Source organism: Drosophila rhopaloa, unplaced genomic scaffold, assembly GCF_018152115.1.
Source record: "Drosophila rhopaloa isolate 14029-0021.01 unplaced genomic scaffold, ASM1815211v1 contig_190, whole genome shotgun sequence".
Lineage (NCBI taxonomy): Eukaryota > Metazoa > Arthropoda > Insecta > Diptera > Drosophilidae > Drosophila > Drosophila rhopaloa.
Window position 1 is genome coordinate 1,724,150 of NW_025335073.1, and position 15,995 is coordinate 1,740,144.

A 15,995-nucleotide genomic window follows, 5' to 3' on the forward strand; every position below is an offset into this window, starting at 1 on the left:
CACAAATCGATAAAAACGACAGGTCATTCCGCAGGCTCCCATTAGAAATTCGGCTGGTGTATGGTGCAGCTCCAGTCAACAGAAAGCTGATATCTTTGCAAACTGCTTAGAGGAAAGATTGAAGCCTTTACACCTCACCCCGATAGAAAATGAAACTCTAGTTCAAATGCACCTAGACTGGCCTTTTTAAATTGCTTTAGGCACGAACCCAGTTACACTACAAGAGGTCCAGACTCAAATTAGAAATCTAAAAGCCAAATAAACTCCAGGCGAGGATCTTCTTGATAGAACTATAAAGGCTGTGCTCCTCATGGTATTGCTGTTCAACTGTGTTCTGAGGCTGGGACATTATCCTACCTTGTGACAATCGGCGATTATTACGATGATTCCCAAGCCTAGAAGCAGCCCACTGAAGTCGATGCATATAGGCCAATTAAAGTCTCTACTAAACCCCCGCTTTTTATTCTTATCAAAAGCTTTCTATCAAAGAGTAAATTTTGTGTGGTTGTCGACGGTGAAAAATCGTCCAAACGTCCTATCTCCGCAGGCGTACCCTAAGGCCGTGTACTGTGCGCAATTTTATACTCGCTGTATACTTCAGGAATGTACAGAAGTTGACGAGGATAACTTGTTCATTGCAACGTATGCTGACGACACTGCGGTAATGGTCAGGAGTACTAGCATAGACATCGCAACAACAGGATTATAAAAGTATGTGACGCGATTCGAAATGAGGACAACTGAGTGGAACATAGGCATTAATTGCAGGAAATGTGCTTGTGTCACATTCGCGAAAAGACCTTTGTATTGTTAAGGAATCACTATGCTCGGCATTACTCTCTGTCACCAGACTTTGATCTTGATGTGATCTTGGACAGAAGACTTACATTTCAGAGACACATAACAATGATCAAGCAGTCAGTGCTTTCAAAGACAGCCAAGATGTCGTGGCTCCTGTCTCCGAGAAATAAGCATTAACTGCTAAAATTAGGATTTGCTAAAATTAGTTCTGCCAACACAGTAACAGTTACTCGTCCCTGTTCTGGAACAATACACCGTTGGGGCCTCCACTAGTACCATTTCAGCTTATTTTGATGCTATGTTTACGCCCACGAAGTTCTTCTCTTTGCAGAAAACTGACTCCTTCTGATCTTAGTAGAGAACCGGCCAACTTGAAAATGAGTAAAGGTAACTTAAACAAGGCAAGCCATGCATCGACGTCAAATGGTCTGGGCAATAACCGCTTTGCACCACTAGCTGAGGAGAATAGCTCCTTGGAAGAGATGGAGATTAACGAGGAGACCTCTGAACCCAATTCTCTACAGGGTCAGAGATCTAATCAGTTGGTTAATCTGAAGCCTCCACCAATTTGTGTACCCAAGGTGAATAACACGGCATCGCTGAAAAGTACACTAAATCAGATTATCTCCGCAGAGGATTACGATATACATACTTCTAGGCATGAAATTTCTCGCATATATTCAGAAAAGCAGTACGTAGCTTGACTGCTTTAAACTTTGAGTTTTGGCATCATCAGCTCCGAGAGTATAAACCATTTAGACTGGTGATGAAGAACATACATTCTACTGTCCCTACTGATAAATGATTTGTCGTATCAAATATATACTGCCCAAGGAAGACTAGTTGGCGAGAAATTAATGTAGAAGATTATGATAGCGAAGAAATTTGGAATGCAAAAACAAGACAATATTTATTTTATGTCAACTATAAGCAGACTCGAAATGTATCCGAATCATTAAAAATAAAGCAAATAGGTAGACACAGGGTCACTGTGGAGAAGGCTGTTCGCAATATCTTGTTCAGTGTTATAACTGCCAAAATTTTGGTCATACACGAAATTGTTGTTTCATAAAGACTGTGTGTGGGAACTGTGCAGGTGCGCACTAACTCCAAATCGTGTGTGTCAAATATCAGCAACCAATGCATTTGTGCTAATTGTGGAGAAAATCACCCCGCCAGTTTTAAGACTGCAAAGTCAGAATGGAAATGAGTAAAAAGCTGAAGCCAGTTGCAGGATTTCTCGGCATTAACAGCAATAGATCAAATAAAAGCCGAAACGCAAATTCAACTTCAATTTAAGATGTTAGAGATGTCGTCTCATACGCAGACATAACAAGAATTATTTCTCGTAACACTGCAAACGTTACAGCTATACAAATTCTCACACATAGTTCTGGAGAAGACTACAACTCAAACAGGAAATTGTCTACCTTTGAGAAAACAATATTTAATATTAACGCTACATTGGATCAACTGCTCAAAATAGTATCGGAAACGATAGAATCGAACACGGCCTTTCGTGAGCTAGTACAAAAAGAATGAAGAACTTCGACTTTTCCTTCTTGCCCACTTATCCGACATAATGTTAATTACTAAGACTCATATGCGGCTGGACTTAAAGTTAACATGCCTGGCTATGATCTATACTCTGCTAACCATCCAAGTTATACTGCTTAGGGCGGTTCTGCAGTACCTATCAGAGCCAACATTCAACACTTTCAGAATGAGCCTATAATTACAACTAGCAAGTATAAATGTTCCGACCAGTGGTAGGGTCATCAGAATATCTTCGTTGTGTCTTCCTCCAACCAGCCCTGGTTAAAAAATGACTTTGACCAACTTCTGAGCACTCTGGGTCCTAAGTTTTTAGCTTGAGGTGACTACAATCTGAAACATCGATGGTGGGGCAACTTAAGGGCATGTTGTCGAGGAAAACGTCTACAAGAAGCAATTAAGACTAGCTTTCGCCAAGTTCTTGCTACTGGTGAACCTACCTTTTTCTCATCTAACACCAGGCTTACTCCAATGGTTCTGGACTTTTTCATTACAAATGGGGTTCCAATCAACAAACTGTCAATCCAAACAAAATATGAACTTCCTTCTGACACTAAGCCATACAGTGCAATATAAGTCCGGAAGTAAAACCATTCTCCCGCCCGGCTCTTCCATCGAGAAATTTAAGGATGCTTTGGACAGAAGCATTAAACTAAATATTGAAATATGTTATCCAGAGAATATCGAAGATGCTGTACAGAAATTAATGGATAAAATACACACGGCTGCGTCTATTGCGTCTTCCAAACAGGAAAATCTTCCTAGCCAGATTAAGAAGTCCTCTTCCATCCTCTTTACACCTCACCCGGATAGAAAATGGAACTCTAGTTCAAATGCACCTAGACTGGCCTTTTCAAATGACTTTAGCCACGAAACTAGTTACACTACAAGAGGTCCAAACTCAAATTAGAAATCTAAAAGCCAAATAAACTCCAGGCGAGGATCTTCTTGACGATAGGACTATAAAGGCTGTGCTCTTCATGGTATTGCTGTTCAACTGTGTTCTGAGGCTAAGACATTATCCTACCTTATGGAAATCGGCGATTATTACGATGATTCCCAAGCCTAGCAAGCAGCCCACTGAAGTCGATGCATATAGGCCAATTAAAGTCTCTACTAAACCCCCGCTTTTTATTCTTATCAAAAGCTTTCTATCAAAGAGTAAATTTTGTGTGGTTGTCGACGGTGAAAAATCGTCCAAACGTCCTATCTCCGCAGGCGTACCCTAAGGCCGTGTACTGTGCGCAATTTTATACTCGCTGTATACTTCAGGAATGTACAGAAGTTGACGAGGATAACTTGTTCATTGCAACGTATGCTGACGACACTGCGGTAATGGTCAGGAGTACTAGCATAGACATCGTAACAACAGGATTATAAAAGTATGTGACGCGATTCGAAATGAGGACAACTGAGTGGAACATAGGCATTAATTGCAGGAAATGTGCTTGTGTCACATTCGCGAAAAGACCTTTGTATTGTTAAGGAATCACTATGCTTGGCATTACTCTCTGTCACCAGACTTTTTACAAGTACCTTGGTGTGATCTTGGACAGAGGACTTACATTTCAGAGACACACAACAATGATCAAGCAGTCAGTGCTTTTAAAGGCAGCAGATGTCGTGGCTCCTGTCTCCGAGAAATAAGCATTCACTGTCAAACAAAGTTAGCATTTACAAATCCATCTTGAGCCCAATCTGAAGGTACGCGCTACAAGTCTACTGCATAACGGGTAAATCGAACCTCAACAAAATTAAAGTTGCACAAAGTAAAATCCCCTCATGTACCCCCTGGTACATGAGAACTAGAGACATCGAAAGAGATCTCAAAATCCCAAAGATAGGGGATGTATGTAAAACGCACGCGAAAAATTACTTCAGACGACTTGGCTCTCATCCTAACTTCCTGGCCAGTAGACTTACTCGTAGACCAACAAAAAGAAGACCACACGATCTTTCATCGAGATACATATATATAAAAATAAATGAATATTTTTATTTGCAAACTAAAAAAATATACACTCTTGAGCAAGAAATGTTAGCTAATGTCTTATGGGTAGCAAAAAACTTTAAATAAAAATATACTTTTAATTAAAAAAAGTACATTTAGCCTGCCCATGGTGTCCCCGTTTCTTACAAACCATCGCGCAATTGCGTATCTGTGGCAAGCATTGTCTCTATATTATGAGCGCTGAGGAAATCAAAGTTCTTCAAAGCCTCTATTAATCCACGAGGGATCCACAATCCGAATTTTAAGATTGATTGAGTCATTTTGGCATCCGTGAAATAAGAACCTTTAGCAGTTCTCTGAAAGCTTTGTTGGCCTCTATAGTCAATCCTTTTCGGATCTTATTGGGTCGAACAATATGAGCATGCGATATGTTGGCTCTCAATGCATAAGCAGGTATGTATCCGGGAGAGGTGCAGCGAGCGGGGTTGCTTGTACCAGGATTATCAGTCGGCGGGAGCTTAGGCCTCGGCCTTCTGCTCTGAAAGGGCAACCTTTGTCTGTCGAGGCTTGGTTACCTACACAGCTTACGATCAAACATATGTCGCTTGTGCAGAGTAAGGAGTCGGGCAGATGGGGACCACTATATTTACTTCAAAAGGGGGGTCCTGGTGGCAGTACTTTTTAGAATGCCTAAAAATTTGGCATCTTTGACATTATAAGAGCTGTTTTTTACGGAAAGCACGTTCAACAGTGACTTTGTATCTACCAAGTTGTGTTATTTTCAGCGCGTCTGCAACGTTCGGTCCTTGCTCAAGGTTGATATAAAATAAATGTTGTCTAGTTTTGTTTTTTATTGTAGCTTCATTATCTTCGCAATTGACCTGAATGTTCTTCCAGTCTGCCTTTTTGGGGCAGTATGTATTTCGTACCACAAAGCTGTCGTCACTAAGTGATTGTTCTATATGTGATTTGCGAACATTAGCATGGATTTCTTTTAGCACTATTCTGTAAGGTTTCTCTTTCTTATGTTGATGATGCCAGAATTGAATTTTTCTTACAGCTGTACAGAAAGCGTCAGAGTTAGTTGTATTAACTCTGGACACACCAAACCATGAGGTACGTATGTTGTAGGGGCATGTTCTAAAGAAAGCGGATCGCTCTCACTTGGTACGCATATAGGTAAAGGAGACTGAGGAATCTTGACAAATTGTTCTCACTAGACATAGTTGGGTAAATGCTAGACGCCACGTCTACACCCGGTGTATGTAGTCCTACAGCACAATCTTACACTGGTAGTGGTATTGCAGCTGATTGCCATCATCGAGGTGGAGATCGTTGATTATGCTGGCATACCTACGAGTAAAGCAGTTAAATCTGCACGCTTGACGTGGAGCTGCCAGCGTATTTTTCCAGGGTCTGCATCAGCTATGAACTTTTCTCATCTCCACAAACTTTTCGCACCCATTACTAGGTCCCGATTGAGCAGATGATTTCTCCATTATATCAATAACCTTTATACTAATTTATAGTGCAATTGATATTCACTTCAAAACGATAAGAAGTCGGAAAGGTAACTTGGTGAAAACCTCTCGCTTGCGCAGGCGCTCATGGCGAAGGGCAAAATAAAACACAGCTTAAAACTTGCTTATGGTTAATAAGATTCGCGATCCGCTTAGCAGTGACTAAAAATAGACTTCGTGTGCAAGATAAGCCCACGAGCCGCAGCCAAAGCATAACAATTTTAAAATGTTTTATTAGAACAAAAATATTTAAATAGCTAAAAATTAAAAAATTTGACAAATAAATAAAAATTCGAATAAGCCTCCGTCTTTCCGCCCGTTTTATCTGCAAATGATGACGTTTAGGAACAATTTTTTTCTTTGATCAGGGACTATACGGTGGTATATTGTTGTAGTTTTATAAACCTCCGAAATTAGTAGTACTTCTAGTAGTACTTTTAATCGACTTTTTCAATTTTTTTTCATTTTTTGCTCATTCAATTTTTTTTGTCTCGGTTTCAAAAAATTGATTTTTTATATTTCATTCGGACCTATAACTATTCAAGAATGTTCCTTTAAAATTTCAAGTGAAAATTTCAATAACTTTTGAAGATATAGCCGATGGTGAAAGCGTCAGGCGACGGCAAGAGCTTCTCAAAACTTTAAACGCGTTTTTCTCGAAACAGTATTTTTACGCCTGGCGCATGAGGTTACTCATAATACGTTATTCTGTATTTATCTAGCTATAGCGTGAACTAGGATAAATCAAATCGGTGAAGATCTTCTTTACTTTCCAACTTGATTTGTGGCTGAAAAGAAGCCGATTTGTTCAAAGGTCCGCCATTTTGTTAATTTTTGTGCAAATTTAATAATCCTAGTTCATGCTATAGCCATACATGTACTCTTCCCAATCCCGTTGGAATTTTTGGTTTCAGATCTTCCAGTGAGCGGAAATCCCATGCGCCGCCGAAAAGAAGGGCTTTTGTTCCATGACAAAAAAAAAAAACAACAAAAAACATAACCAAAAATTATGTTAAATTTTTTTCTTATTTTTTAAGACTTCAAATAAATGGATGCAAAGTTACAAGCTAAAAAAATAATATATTTACATTTACCACCCCATTGAAAATCGTCAAAATTTGAAATCGAGAATGGGGGGTCCCATTAATGCCATAACTCTGCGGTTCCGTTTATCAATTTTTCAATTGATGAATAATCACCAAAAATTCATCATTGGTGATAAGTAGTCGATGAATTTTCATACAGAATAGAGTTGAATTTGACATTGGCATATCATAGAAGTTAATCAGTGAAAAACTCAAATTTTAATCAGCATTTTATCACATTTTAATCTGTAATTCGTCGGATTTTCAACCATTTTTTTAAACATATTTAAATCATCACATTTTTTCTTTTTTTTTCGCGCGGAGTCCCACGGCCCACTTACTCGCCCAACCGACCGAGGGGCGCATCCGTGTATCGTACGGCACGATTCGCGAGAAGATAGACGCGAGATAAGGAAATATAGGTAAAAGTCCGGGGAAAAAAGTAATAGTAAGATCAATTTTGTGCCAATGAAGATAGTATTAATCGTTTTAAGAGCGGCAGAGAGTCAAGATTTGAGATTATAAGAAAAAGTCTATTATAGTCAGAACATAATACTCCGAAAGGCTCATGCAAAACATAGTTAGATCTACAATGATTTAAAATTAGGGGAATATAATTTCTAGTTAATCTACTTGGCACAGAAAAGTTTAGCCGACTTACCAAGTCAGGGGAGTCAATATCACCATGTATAAGGTTATAAATGAAGACAGTACCAAGCATCGTTCTACGGTTGGCTAGGGAGGGTAAACTAGCAGAAGTCTACTTGAATAAGAAGGTAAGTTAAGATTTGCATTTGCCGTAAAGCAAAAAGAAGAAAGTTTTTTTTGTACTGATTCAATACGCCCTTATGTACATTGGTTTTGCAATATGCAGCTCGTTTTTTGATGGCGACGAAAATTCCCTCTCTCCGCTCGCACAAAGTTGATAGCGTAAAAATCTAAAAATAGTATTGCACGAATAAGGAAGTGCGTATGTGTGCGTATTTGTTCGAGAAGACGATTTTCGTCCAGAAATCATTTCTGGACTAAGAAACTAATTGTGTGTCAAAAGAACTTCTATGATTGAACAGGATGATTATTTAAATTGCATTTATGTATATATGTATGGCAATGAAGCTTGATGTAAAACATTTTTATATACCTTAAAAATTAATATCTGCATATTTAATTCATAGTTTCATTTTACATATTTAAATTAAAGCTAAAAACATAACTTTTAAATCAAAACATATAAAACTGCTGTATTAAATTTCAAAATTGTTCAATAAAGTTTAATAGATTTGAATATAATATAATTGCTAAACAAAAACAAAGCGAACTATATTTAAATTGAATATATTTAAAGGATATTTAATTAAATACATTTCACTTTATTTTTTAATCCATGGCTAACTTTAAAATGGAATATTAAATTTAATTTTTATTCAAATATATTAAACTTTGATTTGATGACTTAAAATATTTTAAGTAAATATGAATAACATCATATAAAACGAAACATTTAAGTTGATACGCAGATATTAATTTTTATTTATCCATCGTTTTTTTGTATACCTAATAAATATTTAAAGCTAATATTATTATTTTATAAAAAGTTAAACTATTTGTAATAAAACGAATTAAATGCTTAATTATAAAACTAAGCTACAGGATATCATAATTATATTTAATATTACGTACATACATATTTATAACTTTTTTCCAAGTTGTCGAAAGCGTTTTGTTATATTTTTTAGAATGTTTTTTCGGTGCCATTTTTTTTTTAATTATCAATAAAATATTATTTATTTATTAGGGTCGCTTACAATTCATTTTTATAAGTTTTCCTTATACAAATTACTATTTTAATTAGGTAGTATAATTAATATATTAACTATTTTAATTATTAAATAGTGTTCGCGCACTTTGCTTTTTTTTTTGTTTTAATTTGTTGAATAGTGTAAGGCGGGAGCGGGAGCGCAATAAAGATCTAATCGCTCTCGCGAATTCGCCCCGTCTCTCGCCCCCGTCGTTAAGTTAGGCTTAAGCGTTTTATATTGAAATTAAAAGCCAGTGTTAAATCGAACTCGATCCAAACCGCACTCTCTTTCGTCTCTCTTCGTCGATATTAAAATCGTCAAAGATCCACCAAGTCGCGTATTTATTAATACAAAAAAGTATTAAGTTTTTTCATGGTGACCCCGACGTGATATTTAGATTTTCGCGATCTTAATTTTCACCAAAAATAAAAACAAAAAGTCGCGTCGGTACGGCAACGAATTTTTCGTTTTCTTTTGGAACTGCGTTGGAAGTCTGCTGACCCCTCCCTCTTGCTGCTGTTGAAATGGAAAAAAAGGAAGTCTCAAGCCCAAAATTGGCCAAGCAGGTATAGAGTGCGAAAAGTTGAAAGCTAATCTGTGGCGTTTTTTAATAGTGTTTTGGCCCATCTTTCAACTTTTAGCATTCGTGTGAAAAATTCGGTAGATAGCGAGCATTCTAACCAAGAAATAAATAAAACTTGTATGTACTAACGAGTATAATTCTGATACATACATACATCCATACATAAGTGAATCGCTTTGGACCAAAATAAAATAAATATTTGTCGGCATCTTGGTTTTTTTTTTTTAAATAAAATTCCCCCATTTCTCATCGTAGTGAACACCAATTATAGCTTTGCAAAAAATTAAAAAGGCAAAAGTTGAGAATTGTGAAAAGTTATAATTGGAGAATTAAATCCCCGTCAAATTTTCTGCCGCGCATTTTCTTCAAATTTCCCTCGCTTTTCGCCATTTCCCGAGCTTTTAAGCGTCAGGTTTATATATTCGTTGCCCTTAGTTATCGGTCAGTGCATCATCCTCCGTTAGCATTGCGTTGAGCACCGCCAGCCGTACACACATACACACACACAGACAGCGCAGCCCGTTCTTTCGAGTTCTCTTTCGTCGTTTTCGTTTTCGATCGCTGGAACGGTGCAGGCGTTGCCGCTGCCTAAACGTTTGTTCGTTTTTTGGTGTTTGAGCTTGGCGTGTGCTCCCCTACACTACGTGCGCTCGGCATATTATATTGAATTTATAATTTAGGATTCCTTAAATTAATTCCTTAATTCATTTTAAATAACTCCCCTACACTGCTAGCGTTCAGCTTATTCCTCTCGTTGGTTATTATTATTTAAATTAAATAAATTTAAAAACAAAATTGCTTGTACACATTTACATACATAAAAAAAAAAAAACTAAAATAAATTAAATTTAAAACTCTTCGATAAAAAAAAAAATGCCAAAATCAGAAAGTAACAACCAGGACATCGAAGAGTTGAAAAACCAACGAGATGGATATATGAGGAGTATAGAGCGAACGCAGAGATATTTAAATGAGGGTCGATTCTCTTTAAATACGGTTGAGTTAGAATGTCGATTACAAATCCTAAATACGCACATCGAAATTGCTTCGCTTATACAAAATAAAATTGAAGCGAAAGATGGAGATGATGAGTACCTCGAAGAGTTCGAAGAGACTGCGATAATAGCAAAATCGTTGCTAATTTCCTAATTGCGGAAACAAAGCGTAAGAGCGTTGACAATTCCGCTGCCGTTTGCCGAGCGTCGCTCTTCCAACCTTCAGCGGAAAACATTCCGAATTTAAAAATTGTATAAGCCTTTTCGAAACTTTTGTTGACAAAAATGACACGCTGCACGATATCGAAAAATTCAACCATCTAATATCGTGTTTGGCTGGAGACGCGCTAGGAACAGTCAGGGCATTCCAAGTTACCGCGGATAATTATCCAAAAGCTCTGGCTAGCCTAAGGCGGGTGTACGATAATGATTGTTTAATTTTCTTTGACAATATATCGACACTGTTTAATCTGCCAAAGATTTCCCAGCCATCAGCTACCGCCTTGAGAAACCTGATCGACACAGTCACAGCGCTGTACGATTCTCTTTTGTCCATTGGGGATGACAAACGTATTACGAATGCCATCCTCATCCATCTAGTAATGGGCAAAGTCGATGCAGGATCTAAAAGAAAATGGGAAGAACAATTAGATTATACCTCGCTTCATCTTCGGAGCGAGTGTGAGTCGGCCCTGAACAAGCGCTATCAGCATATGGTTGCCGAAGAAGCTTGTAAGCCAAAAATTGTTCAACAGAGCCAGGCTTATCCAAAGAAGAATGGAAACAGGAGTTTTTCGTTTGTTGCTGCCATGGACGACCGCGAAGTATGTGTGTTTTGCATTTCAGCAGAACATCAAGTAGGAAATTGCACTGCCTTTAGCTGCCCTAACAGTTCAGCAAAGATTCGATTTCGCAAAAAAGGCTCCCTTATGCATTAACTGCCTCCGTAAGGGCCACACGGTAAAAAGATGCAAATTGAAGAGATGCAGGGTTTGTAAGTCCTCACACCACACATTGCTGCACATTTATTCGCCATCAAATCTCGCGTTGCCACCTCCACCTAGAGTTATTCTTGCCTCAGCCATCGTGAGCGTCCAAACAAAAAGTGGCGAATTAGTTTTGGCTCGAGCGTTGCTCGATTCTGGTTCACAAGTAAATTTTGGGACCGACGAGCTCGCTCAGAGACTCAGATTAGGAATAGGTGACGTGTGTTTGAGCTTGCGGGGCATTGGTGGAACTAATGCTCAAGCAACCAAGAAAATACACACGATAGTCAAGTCGCGAGTGGGTAGCAGTCAATTGTCGTCCGAATTTTACATATTAAAAAAAATTTCTGTTTATCATCCGGATCAAACGGTGAACACCAGCGGCTGGAGGGTGCCTGAAAATATTCAATTGGCAGATCCATTCTTCTTCAAGCCCCAAAAAATAGACATGCTTATAGGCGCAGACTCGTTCTTTGAACTATTGTCAGTCGGCCAAATAAAGCAAGGGCCTGAGTTTCCCATTTTGCAGAAAACAGTTCTCGGCTGGATAGTGTCAGGGTGATGTGCCTCAGAAAAAATAAGAAATGCTGAAAAGTTGGTACATCTCAGCTGCCATGAGGAAGTGTTGGAGTCAATAGACACAACCCTGCAGAAATTTTGGTCTGTGGAGGACTTGCCGCCCAAGGCCAAGGTCCATACTCCTGAGCAGCAACTTTGTGAGCAACACTTTGAGAAAAATACTCAAAGATTGTCGTCCGGAAGATTTTCAGTTCGTTTGCCGTTCAAATCTGACCCAAACACTCTTGAAGAAGATTTTTCAAAGATCCTTCTTTAAAAAAGATGTATCTGGAATTCATGGAAGAATATGAAGCCATGGGCCACATGTCTTCCACTAACAATAAAATTCCAGACAGTTCGCACTATTTCATTCCGCACCAATGCGTGCTGCGACCTCAAAGCACCTCGACAAAGTTGAGAGTGGTATTCGACGCCTCGAGCCGTACATCGACGCAGGTCGCGTTGAATGACATCTCCATTCAAGAGGAGCTGTATTCGACCCTTCTTCGGTTCAGACTGCACAAGTTTGCGCTTGCAGCAGACGTAAAAAAGTTGTATCGTCAAGTAATGGTTGACGAAGCTGACCGGAACTTTCAGCTCATAGTGTGGAGACGAGATCCATCTGAGTCTCTAAAAATCTTTAAGCTGAACACCGTGACTTATGGAACTTCGCCAGCACCCTATCTGGCGATTCGGTGTTTAATGCGGCTTGGAGAGATCGCGCAGGATTCGTGTCCAAAAGCCGCTAAGGTCATTCAGAATGACTTTTATGTTGAGGATTTATTGACTGGCGCCAGATGCGTTGAGAACCTGCTAAGCCTTCGAGACGAAGTTTCTCAGGTATTGCAAGAGGCAGGATTTGAATTGGCAAAGTGGTTTTCTAACTGCCCAGAGTTGTCCGCATCTGAAAGCGCTGTCATGCCGCTAACGGCAGACTCAGACGTAACTAAAACCCTTGGCGTGGTTTAATTGCCGGGTAAAGATTACTTTCAATTTCGGTTGGATGACTCTTTCCTGGATCTTCGTGCTACAAAACGAAACATACTGTCGGTGACTGCCCGACTTTTCGATCCGCTTGGCCTATTGTGTCCTCTAGTGACTAGGGCAAAAATGTTGTTGCAGGAACTGTGGCCTCGAAAGTAAGACTGGGACCAGTCGCTGCCGATGCAACTGCAGACATCTTGGGAAGCCTTTAAGGGAACGCTGTTGCAGCTGCCCAAGATCAAGGTATCGCGATTCGTTCATACAGACGCCAAAGTCCCAGCAGAAATACATGGTTTCGCTGACGTTTCCATGCGAGCATATGGAGCGTGCATCTACGTTCGCACTAGTACCGCTGAAGGTTTAAAAATATCTTTATTGACAGCAAAATCCAAAGTAGCTCCCCTCAAGACGAAAACTTTGCCTCGCCTTGAGTTGTGCGCAGCTCACCTTCTTGCGGATCTCCATAATCGTGTAAGACCATTGCTTAATTTTCCGATTGCAAAAGTGTTCCTCTGGACGGATTCGGAGATCACTTTGCATTGGATCAAAACGCATCCTTCGTCGTTGTCAGTTTTTGTCTCAAACCGAGTTGCGGAGATTCAAGAGTGGTCCGAAAAAGCAATCTGGAGACATGTCCCCACGAAAGTAAACCCAGCGGACATTGTGTCACGGGGATGTGATGTTGAGGAACTTACAGCTTCCATTTGGTTCGCTGGGCCGTCGTTTTTGCTCGATGCAGAAAAAGATTTTCCTGTAAATCGACACTTCGAAGTACCTGCTGATGTCGTGTCGATGGAATTACGCAAATCAGCATTGGCGCTTGTGGTAATCCCAGAGCCCAATTATGTGCTTCAGAAAATAGAATCCTTTTCGTCGCACATAAGGGTTCTAAGGGTTTTCGTGTGGGTCTTACGGTTTATTCAAAGGTGTAAAAAAGTGTCGCAGCCCTTTGAAAAAAGTATTACACCAAGAGAACTGAATTTTGCGTTCGAGAAAATAGTGGAAGTGATCCAATCTCACGAGTTCAGTGACGACATGGGTAAAATTCGAAAAAAAAAGGGGTAGCAACGAATATACAAAAACTAAGCCCTTTTCTCCAGGAGAAAAAATTAGATTGGTGTTCCTCGACATTGCTGCGAGTTGGGGGTCGGTTATTGAATGCTCCTATCCCGTACGAAGCCAAATTTCCGTTGTTGTTGTCGAAAGGCTCACAGTTTGTTAAAATGTACGTGTCCTACCTGTACGTTACAAATTGTCATGTTGGCTCTCGAGCTCTTGTAAGTCTGTTGCGAGAAAAGATATGGTTGGTTAATGCGCAGGAAGTTTGCCGCAGAACAGTTCGTTCTTGCATTCGTTGCTTTCGGTGCAAGCCGCAACTCTTGACGCAAATCATGGGGAACTTGCCATCAGACAAACTTCGAGCTCTCCGCCCTTTTAATATCTGTGGTGTTGATTTTTGTGGCCCATTTAACACAACGTATCGTATCCGTGGTAAGCCACCGTACAAATCATACGTGGCATTGTTTGTATGTTTTGCGTCCAAAGCGGTCCACTTAGAGTTAGTGTCTGACCTCACCACTGATGCGTTTTTGTTGGCATTCCAAAGGTTCGTGAGTCGACGCGGGATTCCGGAGAAGGTGTGGTGCGACAACGCGACGAACTTCGTCGGAGCCGATCGCCACATGAGACAGTTCCGGGCCCGTCTGGAGGAGCAGGGGGCGGTATCGCAACATTCGCATCAAGAAAAGGATGCGAGTTTGCGTTCATACCGCCCAGAGCACCTCACTTCGGCGGACTTTGGGAAGCAGGTGTGAAGTCTGCAAAGCACCCGTTTCTTCGGACGGTCGGCGAAGACATCCTGACCGCGGAGGAGCTTGGAACTCTCCTCACCAGCGTGGAGGCCGTTCTCAACTCCAGGCCCCTCGAAGCGATCAGCACGGATCCCAACGACGGCGAAGCTCTAAGCCCAGGCCATCTCCTGATCGGCGGACCCCTCCTAGCTCCACCCTCAGCAGCGCTCCCGGACCAAGTCAGCCCAACCTGCTTACGACGATGGCGCAGTGTCTCGTGTCTCAGGCACAGGTTTTGGCAGCGTTGGTCCAGGGAGTACGTCTCGAGCCTCCAGGCAAAAAACAAGTGGCACCAGGAGGTTCCAAACGTCTACGTGGGAGATCTCGTCGTCGTCGCCGAGGACAATCTTCCACCGCAGCAGTGGATGATCGGGCGGATCGTGGCGGTGCACGACGGCGCTGACGGCAAGGTCCGAGTGGCGGACGTGAGGACGAAGGATGCGACGTATCGGCGAGCGGTCCATAGGCTGGCGGTGCTGCCTGTGGCATGCTGAAGACGGCGGTCCTTTTAGAGGGGGCGGTGTTCGCGCACTTTGCGTTTTTCTTTATTTTAATTTGTTGAATAGTGTAAGGCGGGAGCGGGAGCGCAATAAAGATCTAATCGCTCTCGCGAATTCGCCCCGTCTCTCACCCCCGTCGTTAAGTTAGGCTTAAGTTAGGCTTTTATATTGAAATTAAAAGCCCTTTCGTCTCTCTTCGTCGCTATTAAAATCGTCAAAGATCCACCAAGTCGCGTATTTATTAATACAAAAAAGTATTAAGTTTTTTCAAATAGTATATTCAGTATATTGACTACTTAAATTATTTAATTAATTTAATAGAATATTTAACATATTAACTATTTTAGTTATTTAGTATATTTAATAAAATAAATAGTTAATATACAAATCATAGATAAATATTTATTACTTATTTTTATAGGGATGGTTTAATTTTCCAAATTTAGCTTCCTTAGGAGTATATTTAAATAAAATACAAGTACATTTTATGTAAGTTATCCATTTTTAGAATTTCGTAAATAAAAAAAAATTAGCTTTAATGATTTAGTGCCTTTTAAATTTGATTTGAAAAGCGCGCGCCTATGTTTAGAAAGAAAAGCGCGCAAACCTTTTTTGTTCCCCTTTGGGTTTCTCTTTTTTCTAAATAATGAAAATAGTTAATTAACAAATATTTATATAAATTTAATTTATATTTTGATAATAATTTTATATAATGTTATTATAATACGTATAATATAAAAATTCCACATATTTTTTAATCCATATATCTAAAATACAATAAATTAATAAATTAAATAAATTAAATTACAAAAAAAATTTTCAAACAGAC

General features: G+C 39.8%; 1 protein-coding gene across 1 annotated transcript in view; it reads left to right on the forward strand.

Annotated features, from left to right (window-relative positions):
• The first annotated feature begins 1,178 nt into the window (after positions 1 to 1,178).
• LOC123037657 overlaps positions 1,179 to 15,995 on the forward strand; it is a 44,296-nt gene continuing 29,479 nt past the window's right edge. Inside the window, exons 1-3 of the mRNA XM_044459314.1 lie at positions 1,179 to 1,382; positions 10,768 to 11,020; positions 14,595 to 15,091. Of these exons, the coding sequence (XP_044315249.1) occupies positions 1,179 to 1,382; positions 10,768 to 11,020; positions 14,595 to 15,091 (954 nt within the window). The remainder of the gene's footprint in view (positions 1,383 to 10,767; positions 11,021 to 14,594; positions 15,092 to 15,995) is intronic.